Genomic DNA, 21,438 nt, shown 5'->3' with positions numbered 1-21,438 from the left:
CAAGGGGTGGGGGAGCTGGAGTAATTATACCTAAACCTACCAGTTATTGGTGGAGGGCTGCTGGGTGGGTTCGAAGGGGCATGAAGTCCCTGCAACTTCGGACCTTCCCCAATCAAGGGCAGAGCGGGCTCTAGCGGAGTGAAAGAGCCTCCAGGCAAAGAGTAGGAGGTGCCAGCAGTCAAAAGTCTAGGAACTTTGCAAATGAAAAAGTTCTACATCAGTGGCAGTATGGGAAAGGCACGAGAGCCACAGCAGTGTGTTTCTGGAGTGTTTTGAGAGGTTCCAGAGGCTTTTAGTTTTCAGACATAAAGTGGCCGTACATAACAGGGAATCTTGCCTAGGTACAGCTTAGTGACCATAATTATGGTCTAGTGACCAGTTAGGGGAAGGGTTTAACATCCTGTGGGTTTAGTTACACAACATCTAAATTAAAACATGACCCAGTTTTGCAAACTGAGGTTTGAAGTTAAATTTCTTTATGGCTAATATTTTGGTTTGAATGGTCACTGTTACTCTTTCTCCAACCACTTTGAGAGATTTATTGCATGTGCACTGGCAGTTTGAAAATGATAATTATGTGGATTTTCAAGCAGACTACTTTGACCTTTGCATCTTCTCAGACTTTTAAGGATGCTTTAGTTTTTCTTTGTCTCTTTAGAAAGGCGGCACATCTACTGAGTCAGGGTCACGAGCTCCGGAATTCAGTCCAGGAACCATCTCTGCTAGTTGCTGCTGTTCTCAGAGGTAGCATTTGAACCACCAGGCCCTGACTTACAACCTGCACCCCCTCTTCCAGCTATACCCCTCTTTCTTTGACCTTGCAAGTCACTACTCATTCAAGGCAACAAATGATCCCAGGAAGAGAGGAAAGGCAACGCTTTATAATTTCTACTTCCTAGCATAGAAGGATGGGTTGGTTAAAAAAAAAAATTAAAGACCTATAGTTGATAACACCATATTGTATAACTGAAATTTGCTAAGAGAGTAGAACTTGTATGTTCTCACAAATAAAAAAAGGTAAATAGGGCTTCCCTGGTGGCGCAGTGGTTGAGAGTCCGCCTGCTGATGCAGGGGACACGGGTTCATGCCCTGGTATGGGAAGATCCCACATGCCGCAGAGCAGCTGGGCCCGTAAGCCATGGCAGCTGAGCCTGTGCTCCGCAGCGGGAGAGGCCACAGCAGTGAGAGGCCCGCGTACCGCAAAAAAAAAAAAAAAGGTAAATATGTGAGGTGATAGATGTGTTGGTCGACTCAGCGGGGGGAAATCCTCTCGCAATGTATACATATATCAGATCATCATGTTGTACACTTTAAATATCTTAGAATTTTGTCATTTGTATCTTAAGCTGAAAAAATATTAAAAATTACAAAAATTTTTGAACTAGTTGCAAGATTTAATTTCTTCATTTATTTTTCCTTACAAATGATCCCCTGCTCTCCCTTCTAATTCTTGCTGCTTTGTGCCCTTCTGATATTAACCTCTGCTCAATGGTTCAAACTCCTTCATGATCCTTTTTTACTCCAGGACTCGGATGGTCTGATTTTTTTGTGTTTGTGTGGTGCGCGGGCCTCTCACTTTTGTGGCCTCTTCCATTGCAGAGCATAGGCTCTGGATGCGCAGGCTCAGCAGCCATGGCTCACGGGCCCAGCCACTCCACGGCACATGGGATCTTCCTGGACCGGGGCATGAACCCGTGTCCCCTGCATCCGCAGGCGGACTCTCAACCACTGCGCCACCAGGGAAGCCCCTGGATGGTCTGATTTGACTAATGTGTTTATGTCAGCATTACAGCTGAGATGGGAATCATAATTTTCAGTGATATCACCATCGTTTTTGTTAGTGCCTTTCTCTTGTTGGACCCACGTGGGTCTCCTTGTTCTGACTGTCTCCTCTCTCTACAGGCTCAGCAGTGGCCTTCTCAATGTGCCAGAGGTCCTGAAACATGGAGTGAAGATAGGGCTGGGTACAGGTTAGTAGTTTCCCATGAAGAACCATGGCAAAGTGGTTAAGTGCATAACTTTCAAATGTGACTAATTTTCAAGTAAGAGTTCTGTGTTTTAAAAGACTTAGTTTTATTTTCTGGTAGTCATATCTAGAGCTAATAAAATAATGAGGTTAGAAGCAGTAAGAAAGTGTATGCAAAGGGAAAAGTTTTGATGACATTAACCTCTTGAAAGCCATTAACCATGTTTACTATTCAGACACGGGGCTATAAAGGATAAGTCCTTCTCAAGTGTTTTAGAGATTCTTTTTGAAAAGTCCTTGTTTTTTGTTTGTTTGTTTTGTCCTTCCTGCTAAATTTCAATGGTTTGGATTTGTATGTTTTTGGTTTTCAATAGCTGTGCCATCACAAATACTATCTCAAAAGAAAATTATTCAACTTTGCCAGTAGTGAGCACAAATTCAGTCTATGCCATAACGGAGAACTCTAAGAGATGTTAAAAAGCATGCTTTGCTTTTAAGCAGTTTTTAACAAAATGAGATTCTAATTCCCACAGGCAGTCTGATGTTTGCTAGGCTGAAGGACAGTCTAGGTGGCTGATGAATTAGTGATGTCTCCTTTTTTTTCACAGTACATTTGAATTGTTTTTCTTTCTTGAGTGTGTACTGTGCTGCTCACTTTAGAAGTGTCAGTCAGGCCCAAATGTTTAGGCATCCACTGTGAACCTTTTTTTTTAATCACTGTGTGTGAATGAACTAAAAAAAATTTTTTTTAAATGGCTGTGGGGCACAAGGTCTTATTTTTCATTCTTGATGCGTTTGAAGAGCACCAGAATGTTTGCATATTGACAATAATGGTTTTTATCATTTTCTGCAATGACTCAAGTCTCAGTTAATTTTTATACCAAGCAATATTGGTAAGACATACAATAATACAAAATGATTTATCTATAATTTTAAAGAGGTGTGCTAGATTAGAAGTTTTTCTAAATTTTACATGAATCAGAGCAATTAAAATTCTTAAAATTTTGAATTTAAGCATTGAATCATTGAGATTGTGTAGTACCTGGATATAGTCTCAGGTATTAAGGCAGGAAACCAGTTATTTTTAACTTCACAGAAAAGCTTTAAATGAATAAAAAAAAAGTGGCCAAGAGTTTTTGTCAATCAATTGAAAATTTGGTAGAAATGCAAAAATCATATGTACTGCTTTCAAATTTTCTAGGATTTTGGTCTCCATGATTTAAGTGCATCACATGATTTCCAGTTCTTGATTTTGGGTTGTATAGTGATTGTCTAAAATGATTAGGTAAAGCTATGTCACTTATTAGCTGTAAGACCCTGAGCAAATTACCTTAATTTTCTAAGGCTTTGTTTCCTAATTTCTATAACAATAATTATAATAATGTCTATGTTACAACCTTGTTTTGAGGCTTAAATGAAAAAAAATGTGTGTGAGGTGGTTAGCACATATCTGGCATTTTGCAATGGTTAATGAAGATTGGCTTAAAAGGGAAAAAGTAACGTTGGTTTCCGATTAAGTATGATATATTATCATATTAACTTGGAGAATGTTGCATTTTACATAGTCTCTGTTGTAACAGCCATCCTATGCACCAGTATTACCTAAACATGACCTTTATGTATAAACCTGTCCTTCTGCTTTGGACTTCAGTAGATTATTTAACTTTAACTTATACTGTGGACAGAGAGCAGGTCCAAGAATGGATCATTCACCATGTCTATAAGAAACAGAGGCAGATCTGGACTTCCTCAAATATTAAATAGGAGAAACCCTGATGAAGCTTCACAAAAATATTGCAAAACAAGAGAAAGCAGTATCAGAAAGAAGAAGAAGATGAACATAGCTCTGAAAAGCATCTACTTCAGGATCCAGAATAAGAGTTCAGAAAATTGCTAGCATCCTTAGAGTACAAGAAGACATGGCAGTATGGAAAGACCATGAGTTTTGATGGAAAAGGAAAATTTGAAAATGAAAGAAGAAAACTGAAAAAGAAATGAAAAAAAGAATAAGAAGCATGTAGATAGACCCTCATACACTACTGCAGGGAGATTAAATGGTACAACCAACGTAGAGAACTGTTCGGAAGTTTCTTATAAAGTTAAATATACATCGGTAATTCCACTTTGGGTATTTACCCTAGAGAAATGGACACACATATTTGCACAAATAGTTGTACAAGAATATTTATAATATCTTTATTCATAATAGCCCCAAACTGGAAGTAGTCCAAACAGCTTCCAAGAGGAGGACAGATAGGCAAATGTGGCATATTTATACAATTAAATATTATTCAGCATTCTAAAAACAGAACAAAACGTTGATATATGTAGAATATGGATAAATCTCAAAAATATTTTGTTAAAAATGCTGGAGAGGGTGTGAAGAAAAGGGAATGCTCCTACACTATTGGTGGGAATGTAAATTAGTGCAGCCACTATGGAAAACTGGAGCTTTGTCAACTGAAAACAGAGTTGCCATATAATCCAGCAATCCTACTCCTAGGCATATATTTGGACAAAACTCTAATTCAAAAAGATACATGCACCCCTATGTTCACAGCAGCATTATTTACAATAGCCAAGACATGGAAGCAACCTAAAGGTCCATCAACAGAGGAATTGAAAAAAAGATGTGGTATAGAAGATCTAGATGCCTAGAGGAGACAAGATGGCAGAATGGAAAGACTAGAGCTCACCTCCTCTCACGAAAACACCACAATCACAACTGATTGCTGAACAACCATGGACAAAAAAGACTTGAACCTACCAAAAAAGGTATTCTAAAGACAAAGAAGGAGCCACAACGAGATGGCAGGACGGGTGCTTTCACTGTATCATAAAATCTCATACTTGCCAGGTAGGTGACCCACAAACTGTAAAATAATTATTTCACAGAGGTTCTCCCACAGGAGTGAGAGTTCTGAGCCCCATGTCATGCTCCCCAGCCTGGGGGTCTGGCATCAGGAGGAGGAGCCCCCAGAACATTTGGCTTTGAAGGCCAGTGGGGCTTGAATGCAGGAGCTCCACAGGACACTGGGAAACAGACACTCCACTCTTGAGGAAGCACACAAGGTTTCACAGGAACTGGAAACCAGAGCAAAGCAGTGACTCCATAAGAGGGTGGGCCAGACCTATCTTCAAGTCTTGGAGGGTCTTCTGAGGAGGTAGGGATTGGCTGTGGCTCACTCTAGGGGCAAGGACATTGGTGGCGGATGCCCCAGGGAATACTCATAGGCATTAACTCTCCTGGAGACAGCTATTTTGGCACTGAGAACTGGCCTCACCCAACAGGCTGCAGGCTTCAGTGCTGGGATGCCTCAGGCTAAACAACAAACAGGGTGGGAACACAGCCCCACCCATCAGCAGACAGGCTGCCTAAAGTCATCCTGAGCCAAAAGCTGCCTATAAACACACCCCTTGACATAGCCCTGCCCACCAGAGGGACAAGACCCAGCTCCACCCACCAGTGAGCAGGCACCAGTTCCTCCCACCAGGAAGCCAGCACAAGCCCCCAGATCAATCTCACCCACCACAGGGCACATACCAGAACCAAGAAGAATTACAATCCTGCAGCCTGGGGAATGGAGATGGCAAACACAGAAAGTTAGACAAAATGAGACAGCAGAAAAATATGAAGGAACAAGATAAAACCCAAAAGAACAACTAAGTGAAGTTGAGATAGGCAATCTACATGAAAAAGAATTCATAGTAATGATAGTAAATACGATTCAAGATCTTGGAAAAAGAATAGAGGCACAGACTGAGAGGATACAAGAAATGTTTAATAAAGAGCTAGAATCTTTAGAACAAACAGAGATGAACAATAAAATCACGGAAATGAAAAACATACTAGAAGGAATCAATAGCAGAATAAATTAGAAAAATGAATAAGTGAGCTGGAAGACAGATTGGTGGAAACCACTGCTGCAGAACAAAGAAAGAAGAATGAAAAGAAATGAGGACAGTCTAAGAGACCTCTGGGACAACATTAAACACAACAACATTTGCATTATAGGGGTCCCAGAAGGAGAAGAGAGAGAGAAGGGGCCTGAGGAAATACGTGAAGAGATAGTAGTTGAAAATGTCCCTAACATGGGAAGGAAACACTCACTCAAGTACAGGAAGCACAGAGTCCCATAGAGGATAAACCCAAGGAGGAACACACCAAGACACATATTAATCAAACTGACAAAAATTAAAGACAAGGAGAAAACATTAAAAGCAACAAGGGAAAAGCAATAAGTAACCTTATGGGAGTTCCCTTGTATGTTGTCAGCTGATTTTTCAGCAGAAACTATGCAGGCCAGAAGGGAGTGACATGATATACTTAAAGTCATGAAAGGGAAAAACCTATAACCAAGAATACTCTACCTAGCATGGCTCTCATTCAAATTTGACAGAGAAATCAAAAGCTTTACAGACAAGCAAAAGCTAACAGAATTCAGGACCACCAAACCAGCTTTACAGCAAATGCTAAAGGAACTTTTCTAGGCGGAAAAGGCCACAACTAGAAACAAGAAAATTATGAAATGGGAAAGCTCACTGGTAAAGGCAAACATACAGTAAACATAGGAAATCATCCACACACAAATACATCAAAACCAGCAAACATGAGGAGAGTACAAATGCAGGATATTGGAAATGGATTTGAAATTAAGAGACCAACAGCTTAAAACAAACTTGCATGTGTATATAGACTAATCTATCAAAACCTCATGGTAACTGCAAACCAAAAATCTACAATAGATACACACACACAAAAGAAAAGAGAATTCAAACACAACATTAAAGTTAGACATCAAATCACAAAACAAAAGAGGAAGGGAAGAAAAAAGACCTGCAAAAACAAACCCAAAACAATTAACAAAATGGCAATAAGAACATACATATCGATAATTACCTTAAATGTAAATGGATTAAATGCTCCAACCAAAAGACGCAGACTGGCAGAATAGATACAAAAATAAGACCCATATATATGCTATCTACAAGCAACCCACTTCAGATCTAGGGACACATACAGACTGAAAATGAGGGGATGGAAAAATATATCCCATGCAAATGGAAATCAAAAGAAAGCTGGAATAGCAATACTCATATCAGACAAAATAGACTTTAAAATAAACACTGTTACAAGAGACAAAGAAGGACACTAAATAATGATAAAGGGATCAATCCAAGAAGATGTAACAATTGTGAATATATATGCACCCAACATAGGAGCACCTCAACAATATTAAGGTAAATGCTAACAGCCATAAAAGGAGAAATTGACAGTAACAGGGTAATAATGGGGGCCTTTAACACCCAACTTTCATCAATGGACAAATCATCCAGAAATAAAATCAATAAGGAAATAAAGGCCTTAAATGACACATGAGAGCAGATGGACTTAACTGATATTTATAAAGCATTCCATCCAAGGGCAGCAGAAAAAACACATTCTTCTGAAGTGCACATGCAACATTCTCCAGGATAGAACACATGCTGGGCCACAGTGCAAACCTCAGTAAACTTAAGAAAACTGAAATCATATCAAGCATTTTCTCCAACCACAACACTATGAGATTAGAAATCAACTACAAGAAAAAAAATGGAAAAAACACAAACACGTGGAGGCTAAACTATATGTTACTAAACAACCAATGGATCACTGAAGAAATCAAAGAGGAAATTAAAAAATACCTAGAGACAAATGAAAATGAAAACACAACAATCCAAAACCTATGGGACACAGCAAAAGCAGTTCTAAGAGCAAAGTTTATAGCTATAAAATCTTATCTCAGGAAACAAGAAAAATCTCAATCTAAACTTATACCTAAAGAACGAAGAGAAAGAAGAACAAACAAAATCCAAAGTTAGTAGAAGGAAAGAAGTCATAAAGATCAGAGCAGAAATAAATAAAAGAGAAATGAAAAAAAGAAAAGATCAATGAACCTAAAAGCTGGTTCTTTGGGGAAAATAAACAAAAGTGATAAACCTTTAGGAGACTCATCAAGAAAAAAAGGGAGAGGGCTCAAATCAATAAAATTAGAAATGAAAAAGGTGAAGTTACAATTGACACTACAGAAATACAAAGGATCATAAGAGACTACTACAAGCAACTATATGCCAGTGAAATGGAAGAAATGAACTAATTCTTAGAAAGGTACAATCTTCCAAGATTGAACCAGAAAGAAATAGAAAACATGAAGAGACCAATCACAAGTACTGAAATTGAAACTGTGATGAAAAAGCTTCCAACAAACAAAAGTCCAGGACTAGATGGCTTCCAGGCGAATTCTATCAAACATTTAGAGAAGAGTTAATAACTATCCTTTTGCAGAGGAAGGAACACTCCCAAATTCATTCTAGGAAGCCACCATCACCCTGATACGAAAACCAGCCAACGATACCACGAGAAAAGTGAATTACAGGCCAATATCACTGATGAACATAGACTCAAAAATCAACCAAATACTAGCAAAGCAAATCCAACAATACATTAAAAGGATGACACACCATGATCAACTAGGATTTATCCCAGGGGTGCAAGGATTTTTCAGTATCCGCAAATCAGTCACTGTGATACACTACATTAACAATGAAGAATAAAAACCATATGATCATCTCAATAGATGCGGAAAAAGCTTTTGACCAAATTCAACACCCATCTATGATAAAAACTCTCCAGAAAGTGGGCATAGAGGGAACCTACCTCAACATAATAAAGGCCATATATGACAAACCCACAGCTAACATCATACTCAATGGGGAAAAGCTGAAACCATTTCCTCTATGATCAGGAACAAGACAAGGATGTCTGCAGTCACCCCCCCTTTTTTTTTTTTGCGGAACGCAGGCCTTGCACTGTTGTGGCCTCTCCCGTTGCGGAGCACAGGCTCCGGACGCGCAGGCCCAGTGGCCATGGCTCACTGGCGTAGCCACTCCGCAGCATGTGGGATCTTCCCGGCCCAGGGCACGAACCCGTGTCCCCCGCATCGGCAGGCGGACTGTCAACCACTGCGCCACCAGGGAAGCCCTGAGCAATCACCACTTTTATTCAACATAGTTTTAGAAGTCCTAGCCACGGCAATCAGAGAAGAAGAGGAAGAAAAGGAATCCAAATTGGAAAAGAAATAAAACAGTCATTGTTTGCATATGACATGATACTATACATAGAAAGTCCTAAAGATGCTACAGAAAAGTACTAGAGCTCATCAATGAATTCAGTAAGGCTGCAGGATACAAAACTAATACACAGAAATCTGTTGCATTTCTATACACTAACAACGAAAGATCAGAAAGAGAAATTATGGAAACAATCCCATTTACCATCGCATAAAAAAAGAATAAAATACCTAGGAATAAACGTACCTAAGGAGGTTAGATACCTGTATTCTGAAAGTTATAAGCTGCTGATGAAAGAAATAAAAGATAACACAAACAGATAGAAAGATATTCCATGTTCTTGTATTGGAAGAATCAATTATGTCAAAATGACTGTACTACCCAAGGCAATCTACAGATTCAATGCAATCCCTATTAAATTACCAATGACATTTTTCAGAGAAATAGAACAAAAATTTTCAAAATTTGTGTGGAAACACAAAAGACAACAGAGCCAAAGCAAACCTGAGAAAGAAAAACCGAGTTGGAGGAATCAGGCTCCCTGACTTCAGACTATACTACAAAGCTACAGTAATCAAAACAGTATGGTACTGAAACAAAAACAGAAATATAGATCAATGGAACAGGATCGAAAGCCCAGAAATAAACCCATGCACCTATGGTCAATTAGTCTACTACAAAGGAGGCAAGAATATAGAATGGAGAAAAGACAGTCTCCTCAATACGTGTTGCTGGGAAAACTGGACAGCTACACATAAAAGAATCAAATTAGAACATTCTCTAACTCCATTCACAAAAATAAACTCAAAATGGATTAAAGACCTCAATGTAAGACGAGATACTATAAAATTCGTAGAGGAAAAACACAGGCAGAACACTCTGACATAAATTGCAGTAAGATCTTTTTGGATCCACCTCCTAGAATAATGAAAATAAAACAAAAATAAACAAATGGGACCTAATGAAACTGAAAAGGTTTTGCACAGCAAACCATAAACAAAATGAAAAGACAACCCATAGAATGGGAGAAAAATATTTGCAAAGCAATCTCCAAAATAAACAGCTCATGCAGCTCAATATCAAAAAAACCCACAACCCAATCAAAAAATGAGCAGAAGATCTAAATAGACATTTCTCCAAAGAAGACATAAAGAGGGAATTCCCTGGCAGTCCAGTGGTTAGGACTGAGCGCTTTCACTGTCATGGCCCAGGTTCAATCCCTGGTCAGGGAACCTGCAAACTGCGTGGTACAGCTACAAAAAAAAAAAAGACATACAGAAGACCAAAAAGCACATGAAAAGATGCTCAACATCACTAGTTATTAGGGAAATTCAAATCAAAACTACAATGAGGTATCACTTTACATCAGTCAGAATGGCCATCATCAAAAAGTCTACAAACAATAAATGCTGGAGAGGGTGTGGAGAAAAGGGAACCCTCTTATACTGTTGGTGGGAATATAAACTAGTAAAACCATTGTGGAGAAGAGTATGGAGGATCCTTAAAAAACTAAAAATAGAACTACCCTATGATCCAGGGATCCTACTCCTGGGCATGTATCCACAGAATAACATACTTTGAAAAGATACGTGCACCCCAATGTTCACTGTAGCACTATATACAATAGCAAAGACTTGGAAGCAACCTAAATGTCCACTGACAGAGGAATGGATAAAGAAAATATGGCATATATATATATATATATATATATATATACACACATACAAGGGAATATTATTCAGCCATTGAAACGAGTGAAATACTGCCATTGGCAGCAACATGGATGGACCTAGAGATTATCACACTAAGTGAAGTAAGTCAGACAGAGAAAAACAAATATCATATGATATCACTTAAATGTGGAATCTGAAAAATGATACAAAAGAACTTATTTACAAAACTGAAATAGACCCACAGACATAGAAACCAAACTTATGGTTACCAAAGGGGATAGGGGGAGGAAGAAATTAGGAATTTGGGATTAACAGATACACATTACTATATATAAAATAAACAAGAATCTACTGTATAGCACAGGGAACTATATTCAACATCTTGTAATAATATATTCAGTATCTTCTAATACCCTCCAATGGAAAAGAATCTGAAAAATAATTTTATATATATATATATATAACTTTTTAATAGAGTTTTATGTATATAACTGAATCACTTTGCTTTATACCTGAAACATGTAAATCAAATATACTTCAATAAAAAAAACATCCTTAAGCATTCCCTCCCATTACCAACAGTGTCAAGTCTAAATTCCTTAGGGAAGTACAGATATCAGGCACCACCTGGTCCCTCTTGTCCTTTCCACTCATCTCTTCCTGTATCTACGGAACAGAAACAGACTCACAGACATAGAGAACAGACTTATGGTTGCCAAGGGGGAGGAAGTTTGGGGGAGGGATGGATTGGGAGTTTGGGGTTAGCAGATGCAAACTATTATATATAGGATGAATAAACAACAAGGTCCTACTGTATAGCACAGGAGACTATGTTCAATATCCTGTGATAAACCATAATGAAAAAGAATATATCTATAATATAGTTTATGTATATATACATATATATATATAAAACTAAATTACTTTGCTCTACAGCAGAAACTAACACAACAATGTAAATCAACTATACTTCAATAAAATAAATTTTAAAAAGGGGTCCAATCAAGATGGCAGAGCAGAAGGACGTGGAGCTCACCTCCTCCCACAAATACAGCAAACAATGCTCACAGAATACCTACTGAACGCTGACAGAAGACTCAGATAACAGAAACCTATCTGAGAAATTTCTCCACCTTAACTGGGTAGGATGAAAGAAGAAGGAAAAAAAGGAAGCAGGCTGGGACCTGTGCCCTTGGGAGGGAGCTGAAAAAAAGGAGAGGTTCCTGCACCCCAGGAAGCCCTCTCTCTGGTAGGGGACAAAAAGCAAGCTTCAGAGGCTTGGAGGAAAGCACAGCATTCAGTTTGTGGCTGGCAGAACAGAAAGAGAGCTTCCCAGAAGGTCTGTGCCACTGCCCTGCACTCCCCAGCCTGACACATGTGTCTTCTGTTGCAGGTGGGGGCTGGGTGCTGAAACTTGAGCTTTAGAGGACAGACCTAGGGAGAGACCTGGGGTTGGCTGTGGGGACACAGACTGAAGGGGCTGGAGTGTGGTACGGCTGCAACCTGGGATGTACATAGAAGCCTAGGCCCACCACAGAAGTGGAGCACCATTAAGGGGCACGTGAAGGGAGTGGCAGGGCCCACCATAGCAGCCATTTTCTCTGTGCTCATTCAGGTGGCACAGCACGGCCTCTGTGAGCTCTGGGAGCACGCAAGCCAGTGGGTTGCCCACACACAGTGGTGGGGCTGAAATCAGAGCTGAGCCCCAGGGGTTGCACAACTTAGGAAGCAGGACTGAAATCTCTCCCTGTGGCTGCACAATACACGGATTTACACCACTGCCACTGGCTTTGTAAACTCAGTGCCTGTGGGTCATCAGAGTGGATGACGGGTTCTCCCGTGGCTGGGACAGGTCTGGCCTTAGCAGCTGTGGGCTTTGGGGGTGTGTTCATGTGGAAGCTGGGCCAGGCCAGGGTCTGGACTGTCTCCATAGCTTCCATGGTGAGCCCAGGTGTGAGACTGCTGCAGTCCTGGTATCTGACTTCAGTGGATCTGCGTCTACAGATCTCTGCTGGTGGCTTTGTGATAACAACACCTGAGGGACACCAAGGCCAATTGCTGGCATTCCCACGGTGGAGGCAGAGCCAAGGGCAGTGCTAACCTCAGTGTATTTTGTGAGCCTGTACAACGGGTGACAGGTGACACATCAAAGTGCACTCCCAGGTGGACAGCTTTGGTGAAGGAATACTCCGTGGCTCCTCTCCCAGTGGGAGTGCTCCAACCCTGCTTACCTCACACCACAGCTCAGAAATGGATAAGAGGCTTCTACTCCAACAACTAGGGAGCAGACCCTGCCCCCACAGGCTGTGACAACCACAGAGCAAAGAGGAGGCCCCACTCAACATCCAGTACTGGCTCTGATCACCACAACACCAGTCACAACCCCCCATCAAGAGGATAATGGCCAGCACACACTGAGGAAAGAGGCAGCAGGCATCCATATTAAAAATAGCACTTGTACCAAATATATTAAACCTACACAGGCTAATTAGGGATGCTCCCACATAAAAATAGCCCTCCAAGACCACAGTAGATAATTGTTTCTCCTAAACTTATAGAGTAAGATAAACGTAAGAAAAATGAAGAAGCAGAGGAACCACTCCCAGTTAAAAGATCAAGAGAATTCCCCTGAAAGAACAATTAACCAGACCTCTCCAGCCTAACAGACACTGAATTCAAAAAGGAGAAAATCAAAATCCTGAAGGAATTTAAAAAGGCTATCAATAGAAAGGCAGATTACTGTAAAAGGGAAGTAGAAACTATAAAGAGGAGCCAAGAAAAATAAGAAAACTCATTTGCTGAGATGAAAGCTGAGCCAAAGGCAGTGAATACCAGATTGAATAATGCAGAAGAAGGAGTAAGTGATCTGGAAGACAGAATAATGGAAATCACTCAAACAGAACAGCAGACAGAAAGCCAAATGAAACAAAAATGAAAGCAATATAAGAGACCTATGGAATAATATGAAGCGTGTAAATCTATGCATAATAGGGATTCCAGAAGAAGAAGAAAGAGAAAAGGGGATCGAAAGTGTATTTGAATAAATTATGGCTGGAAACTTCCAAACCTAAAGAAGGAAACAGATATGCAGGTACAAGAAGCACAGGGCGTCCCCAACAAGATGAACTCAAACAGACTACACCAAGACATATTATAATTAAAATGGCAAAAGTTAAAGAGGGGGATTCTAAAGGCAGCAAAAGAAAAACAGAGTTAATTATAAAGAAACCCCCATAAGGCTATCAGCTGATTTCTCAACAGAAATGTTGCAGGCCAGAAGGTAGTGGCAAGATATATTCAAAGTCCTAAAAGGGAAAAATCTGCAAACTGGGTTACTCTACCCAGCAAGATTATCATTTAGAATAGAAGGAGAGACAAAGAATTTCTCAAGACAAGCAAAAGCTAAAAAAAACCCCCACAGCAATACTAAACCTATCCTAAAAGAAATATTGGAAGGTCTTCTCTAAATAGAAAAGAAGCAAGAATCTATAGGAAAGAGAAAATCACAACTGGAAATAAGTCACTTAAATAAGCCAGTATACAGATTTAAAAAAAATCAAAAAATGTTTGTGAAAGTGATGATAACCACAATGAACAGTAAAAAGATAAACATGGGGCTTCCCTGGTGGTGCAGTGGTTGAGAATCTGCCTGCCAATGCAGGGGACACGGGTTCGAGCCCTGGTCTGGGAAGATCCCACATACCACAGAGCAATTGGGCCCGTGAGCCACAACTACTGAGCCTGTGCGTCTGGAGCCTGTGCTCCACAACAAGAGAGGCCACGATAGTGAGAGGCCCATGCACCGCGAGGAAGAGTGGCCCCCACTCGCTGCAACTAGAGAAAGCCCTCGCGCAGAAATGAAGGCCCAACACAGCCAAAAATAAACATGAAGATGTAAAAGAGGACATCAAAATCATAAAATGTGGAGTAGGAGAGTAAGAACATGTAGATTCTTTTTTCTTTTAGAATGTGTTTGATCCTATATGACTATCAGTCTAAAGCAAGTATATATAGGAAGGGGTTAACATACTTGAACAACGTTGTAACAACAAATAAAAAACATACAATAGATTCACAAAAACCAAAAAAACCAGAACACAAGTGTAATATAAAAGGAAATCATCAAACCATAAAAGGAAAAACAAAAAAGGGACAAAGAAGATATACAAAATCAACTGGAAAACAAGGCTTAAAATAGCAATGAATATCTATCAATAATTATGTTAAATGTCAATGAATTAAATGCTCCAATCAAAAGACACAGAGTGGCAGATTAATTAAAAAAAACAAGTGCCTACAATATGTTGCTTACAAGAGACCCACTTTAGGGCAAAGAACACACATAGATAGAAAGTGAGGGGATGGAAAAAGATATTTCATCTTTTGGGGACTGCAATACTAATATCATACAAAATAGACTTTAAAACAAAGGCCATAAAGAAAAAGAAGGACACTATATAATGAAGGATCAATACAAGAAGAGGATATTACACTTATCAACATATACGCACCCCACATAGGAGCACCCAACTACATAAAACAAATAGTAACAGACATAAAGGGGAAAACTGATGGGAATCCAATAATAGTATGAGACTTTAACACTCTACTCACATCAATGGACAGATCTTCTAGACAGAAAATCAATAAGGCACATTGAGATCCTAAATGATACAACAGAATAGACTTAATTGATATCTTCAGGACATTACATCCAAAAAAACCCACAACAATACATATTCTTTTCAAGTGCACATGGAACATTCTCTAGGATTTACCACATACTAGGACACAAAACAAGCCTCAATAAATTTAAGTGTGTAGAAATTATTTCAAGCATCTTTTCTGACCACAATGACATGAAACTAGGAATCAACCAGAGGAAAGAAATGAGAATAAAATGATTACATGGAGACTAAACAACATGCTACTAAAAAAACAGTGGGTCAACAATGAATACAAAGAGGAAATTAAAAAATACCTTGAGGCAAATGACAATGAAAACATAACCATATAAAATCTATGGGATGCTGCAAAAACAGTTTATTAGAGGGTAATTCATATCAATACAGACCTTCCTCAGAAAACAAGAAAAATCTCAAACAACCTAACCTACCACCTAAAAGAACTAGAAAAAAAACAAAAGCTAAAGTCAACAGAAGGAAGGAAATAATAAAGATCAGAGAGGAAATAAATAAAACAGAGATTAAAAATTAGAAAAAAAAATCAATAAAACCAAGAGCTGGTTCTTCAAAAAGGTGAATAAAATTGACAAACCTGTGGCCAGGCTCACCAGGAAGAAAAGGGAACCCATATAAACAAAATAAGAAATGAAAAAGGAGAAGTAATATCCAATACCACAGAAATACAAAAAACCATAAGAGAATACTATGAATAATTATATGCCAACAAATTCAACAACCTGGAAGAATGGACTTGTTTCTAGAGACATAGAGCCTACCAAAACTGAATAAAGAAGAAATAGATAATTTGAACAGACTGATCACTAGAAGTGAAATAGAATCTGTAATTTTAAAAAACTCCCTATAATACAAAAGTCCAGGACCAGATGGCTTCACAGGCGAAATCTACCAAACATACAAAGAACTTATACCAATCCTTCTCAAACTCTTCCAAAGGATTGAAGAGGAGGGAACACTCTCAAAGACATTCTGTGAAGCCACCTGAGAGCAAAACCAGACAAAGACACCATCAAAATAGAAAATTACAGGCCAATATCTTTGATGAATATAGACACAAAAATTTTCAGCAAAATATTAGCAAACCAAATCTAACAACACATAAAAGAGATCATACACTACGATCAAGTTGTATTTATCCCAGGATCACAAGGATGGTTCAACATACGCAAATCAATCAAAGCGATACACCACATCTACAAAAGTAAAGACAAAAATCACATGATGATCTCAAAAGATGCAGAAAAAGCATTTGATAAAATTCAACATCCATTCATGATAAAAACTCTTACCAAAGCGGGTAGAGAGGGAACATATCTCAACATAATAAACGCTATTTATGACAAACCCACAGCCAATATAATACTCAATGGTGAAATGCTGAAAGCTTTCCCACTAAAATCTGGAACCAGACAGGATGCCCACTCTCACCACTTCTATTCAACACAGTATTCGAAGTTCTAGCCACAGCAATCAGACAAGAAAAAGAAGTAAAAGGTATAAAAATTGTAAGGGAAGAGGTAAAATTGTCATTACATGCAGATGACAAGATATTATATATAGAAAACCCTAAAGATTCCACACAAAAACTAATAGAACTGATAAATTCAGCAAGGTAGCAGGATACAAGATCAACTTAAAGAAATCAGTTGCATTTGTTCATACTCAAAATAAGAGAAAGGGAATGTAAAAAAAACAATCCCTTTTAAAATTCCATCAAAAAAATAAAATACTTAGGAATAAACCTGACCAAGAAGGTGAAAGACTTACATGCTGAGAATGATAAAACATTAATAAAGGAAATTGAAGATGATTCAAAGAAATGGAAAGATATCCCATGCTCTTGGATTGGAAGAATTAATATTGTTAAAATGGCCATACTACCCAAAGCAATCTACAGATTTAATGTGATCCCTATCAAATTACCCATGACATTTTTCACATAACTAAAACAAATAATCCTAAAATTTATATGGAACCATAAAAGACCCAGAACTGCCAAACAATCCTGAGGAAGAAGAACAAAAGAGGAGGCATAACCCTCCCAGACTCCAGACAATACTACAAAGTTATAGTAATCAAAACAGCATGGTATTGGCACAAAAACAGACATATGTATCAATGGAACAGAAAAGAAAGCACAGAAATAAACCCACACACCTGCAGTCAATTAATCTTTGACAGAGGGGGCAAGAATATACTTCACCAAGTAGTATTGGGAAAGTTGGACAGCCACATGTAACCCAATGAAGTTAGAACACACCCTTACACCATACACAAAAATAAACTCAAAATGGCTTAAAGACTTAAATATGAAACATGACACCATAAAACTTCTAGAAGAGAACACAGGCAAAACATTCTCTGACATAAGTTGCACCAATGTTTTCTTAGGTCAGTCAATAGAAATAGAAAGCAAATATTAATAGAAATAAAAACAAGGCCAATAAAAATAAAAGCAAGGCAATAGGAATAAAATAAAAATAAAAGTAACAATAAACAAATGGGACCTAATCAAACTTACAAGCTTTTGTACAGCAATCGAAACCATCAACACAATGAAAAGACAACATATGGACTGGGAGAAAACATTTGCAAATGATGCTACCAACAAGGGCTTAATTTCCAAAATATATAAACAGCTCATACAACTCAACAACACACACACAAAAACAAACAGCCCAATCAAAATATGGGCAGAAGACCTTAATAGACATTTCTCCAAAGAAGACATAAAGATGACCAACAGGCACATGAAAAGATACTCAACATCACTAATTATTAGAGAAATGCAAATCAAAACTACAATGAGGTAGCACCTCACACCAGTTAGAATGGGCGTCATCAGAAAATATACAAACAACAAATGCTGGAGAGGGTGTGGAGAAAAGGCAACCTTCCTTCACTATTGGTAGGGATGTAAAGTGCAGCCACTATGGAGAACAGTATGGAGGTTTCTCAAAAAACTAAAAATAGAGTTGCCATATGATCCAGCAGTCCCACTCCTGGGCATATATCCAGGTAAAACTATAATTCGAAAAGATACATGCACCCCTATGTTCATAGCAGCACTATTCACAATAGCCAAGACATGTAAGCAATCTAAAAATCTATCGACAGATGAATGGATAAAGAAGATGTGGTACATATATACAATGGAATACAATTCAGCCATAAAAAAGACTGAAATAATGCCATTTGGTATTATCTAGAGATTATCATACCAAGTGAAGTAAGTCAGAAGGAGAAAGACAAATACTATATGATATCATTTATGTGTGGAATCTAAAATATGATACAAATGAACCTATCTACAAAACAGAAACAGACTCACAGACATAGAGAACAGACCTGTGGTTGCTGAGGAGGGTGGGAGGGAGAGGGATGGACTGGGAGTTTGGGGTTAGTAGATGCAAACTATTACATTTAGAATGGATAAACAACAAGGTTGTAGTGTATAGCACAGGGAACTCTATTCAATATTCTGTGATAAACCATAATAGAAAAGAATATGAAAAATAATATATATATATGTAAACTGAATTACTTTGCTGTATAGCAGAAATTAACACATTGTAAATCAACTATACTTCAATAAAATACTTTTTTAAAGTAATTAATTTAAAATTAATTTTGTTAAGTGAAAAAAAGCCAGGCACAAAAGAGCACACAACTGTATGGTTTGTTCCCTTCGTATGAAATCCAGGGATCAACAGAGCTAACCTACAATGACAGAAATCAGAAAGTGGTTGCCAAGGCTTGGGGGTGGGTGTGGGGAGGGGAATTGACTGGAAAGGGCCATAAGGGACCTTGCTGGAGTGATGGAAATGTTTAATATCTTGTTTTCTTGAAAGGTAGTTAAATGCCTATATACAATTGTTAACATGCATCAAATTGAACACAAGTTCTGTGCATTTTATGATATCTTAATTATCCTTCAGTTAAAAAGCAAGAAACAAGCCATATAGAAAGCTATGAGATGTAGAATTATTGTTGCAGAAAATTAAATCAGTGGTATGGAAAACAAAGTTGACCAAAGATCAAAGGGGGTGTTTGAGCATGATCCACATGGAGGGCAGAGAGCACAGCACCAGCACATGGGATTTTCCTGACCAAGGTTCCAGAACTAATGGAACAGAAGCAATAATAAGAGCTCTGAAGGATAAATCTTTTCTGAGGTTAAGAAAGAACCAAGAGTCATATTGCAGGAACTTACCCTGTTCTAGGCTAAACCATAATTGAACTCATTATGGCAAAATATTTGAATTATAAAGAAAAAGAAAAAAAGTTCTAAAACATTGAGGCGGGGGAAAAGTCAGTTATCAATAAAACAAAAACCAATTTGGTTGCAGTTGTTTTTGTTGGCCCACAAAATATCAAGAACAGGAGTTTGGAGACAAAGTAGTTGTTATTCAAGAATATTATACTGGACCACATTCTCCCTCATGTTTGAAGGCAACAAAATTCTCAGATGTACAAAGGTTTGGAAAATATTCTCCCCATGAACCCTTTGAAGAAATTAGTTGAAAATCTTTATCATTCAATGAGTGATGAGGCAAAATGAAGGGTCATGGTATAGAGGAGTAATGGTACAACAGGATGTCAGGGAAGGCTAAAATCATTTAAAACAGGAACAAGAAAAAACTGTAAAGGAGTTTAAAAAGTGATAGTAAAACTCAATGTATTTCAAGAGAGAATACACACAATGTTAAAAGTAATATCGTTTTTAAAAAACTATCAGACTATTATGAGTCTTAAACTGCTCTAAAAACAAAGTCTTAACAACAACAACAAAACATTTAAATAAATCAAAATGGCAACATAAATCAAGAAGGTGTTTCCCTCTGTTTGGGCAGAGGTTCCTGGGACCGGAATATGTGATGCTTTTTTAAAAAAATTTTTATTGGAGTATAGTTGATTTACAATGTTGTGCTTGTTTCAGGTGTACAGCAAAGTGAATCAGTTATACATATACATATATCCACTTTTTCAGATTCTTTTCCCATATAGGCTATTAGAGCATTGAGTAGAGTTCCCTTTGCTATACAGTAGGTCCTTATTAGTTATCTATTTTATATATAGTAGTGTGTATGTATGATGCTATTTTTGAAACTGCATGTCAGGTCCTTCTGTTTTGGTATTTTCCCTACCTCATTTGAACATCTTCAATATTTTATCATAAAATTTTAAAATAATATACAGGCTGCAAGAAGAACTTTCCAAGTACTAAAAATTATTCTACTTTCTGATTTTCTTAACAGAAACTGAGAAGTTGTGGTTTATGTGTAAGGTTGAGAGGATGAAGATATATTTGGCAAGTGGGAGCAAAATTATAAGTGTATAAAATTCTTTGTCTCAGGAAAAAAAGGACATAACAAATTACCAAAAAAACAGTAACCTGAAAAAAAAAATGGAACAACTTTATATCAACAAGACCTACAAATTCATCAAAACAACATATATGGAGCCAGGGTTCCACTTTCTAGGGACAAATTCCTATCCTTCTAACTTACTTCACTTAATCCCAAAGCAGCATTCTTTGATGAACTTGCAGATTCCAATCCAATGTTTGCATGCTTTTTCACAATCCATTATTCCCTTCCTGATTTAAGTATCTTAGATGCCAGAGTACTCGCTATAATCATTCCCTTGGAACTTCCTCATTTCTCATGTCCCTCTTGTTTTCTTTGTATTCACTTTCGAAAAGCCCAACCCCCTTAGTTGTCTCAACTATTCCCCTTCTCAGTGTTTACAGCTGAGTAGCTGGATGTTGCTGGAAAAAAATTTTCTAGTGGTTTCATTTTAAATGTTGCTCTCAAATCCTAAGTGGCCCTTGGCCCTACCCAAATAGACAATTATGTTCCTCTAATATGTCCCCATATTCCAAGACAGACTTATCTCATTTCTTCCTGAACTCTTAATCCCAAATCATACCCTCCTCACTTCCAGCTAATGGCCTTATCTCATAAGTCTTTGAGAAAACAGAAAC

The 21,438-nt window shown here is 38.1% G+C and overlaps 1 protein-coding gene across 2 annotated transcripts in view; it reads left to right on the top strand.

The window, feature by feature from the left end:
* The window catches only part of GDA (guanine deaminase), a 134,156-nt gene that overhangs the window by 85,012 nt on the left and 27,706 nt on the right, over positions 1 to 21,438 (top strand). For both annotated transcript variants that reach the window (XM_067744165.1, XM_067744166.1), the window contains exon 10: positions 1,903 to 1,970. In XM_067744165.1, the coding sequence (XP_067600266.1) occupies positions 1,903 to 1,970 (68 nt within the window). The remainder of the gene's footprint in view (positions 1 to 1,902; positions 1,971 to 21,438) is intronic.

Source organism: Pseudorca crassidens, chromosome 7 (genome assembly GCF_039906515.1).
Source record: "Pseudorca crassidens isolate mPseCra1 chromosome 7, mPseCra1.hap1, whole genome shotgun sequence".
NCBI classification, from domain to species: Eukaryota; Metazoa; Chordata; class Mammalia; order Artiodactyla; family Delphinidae; genus Pseudorca; species Pseudorca crassidens.
Note: the sequence above shows the minus strand (reverse complement) of the source record. Positions and strands in the feature narration are given on the sequence as shown.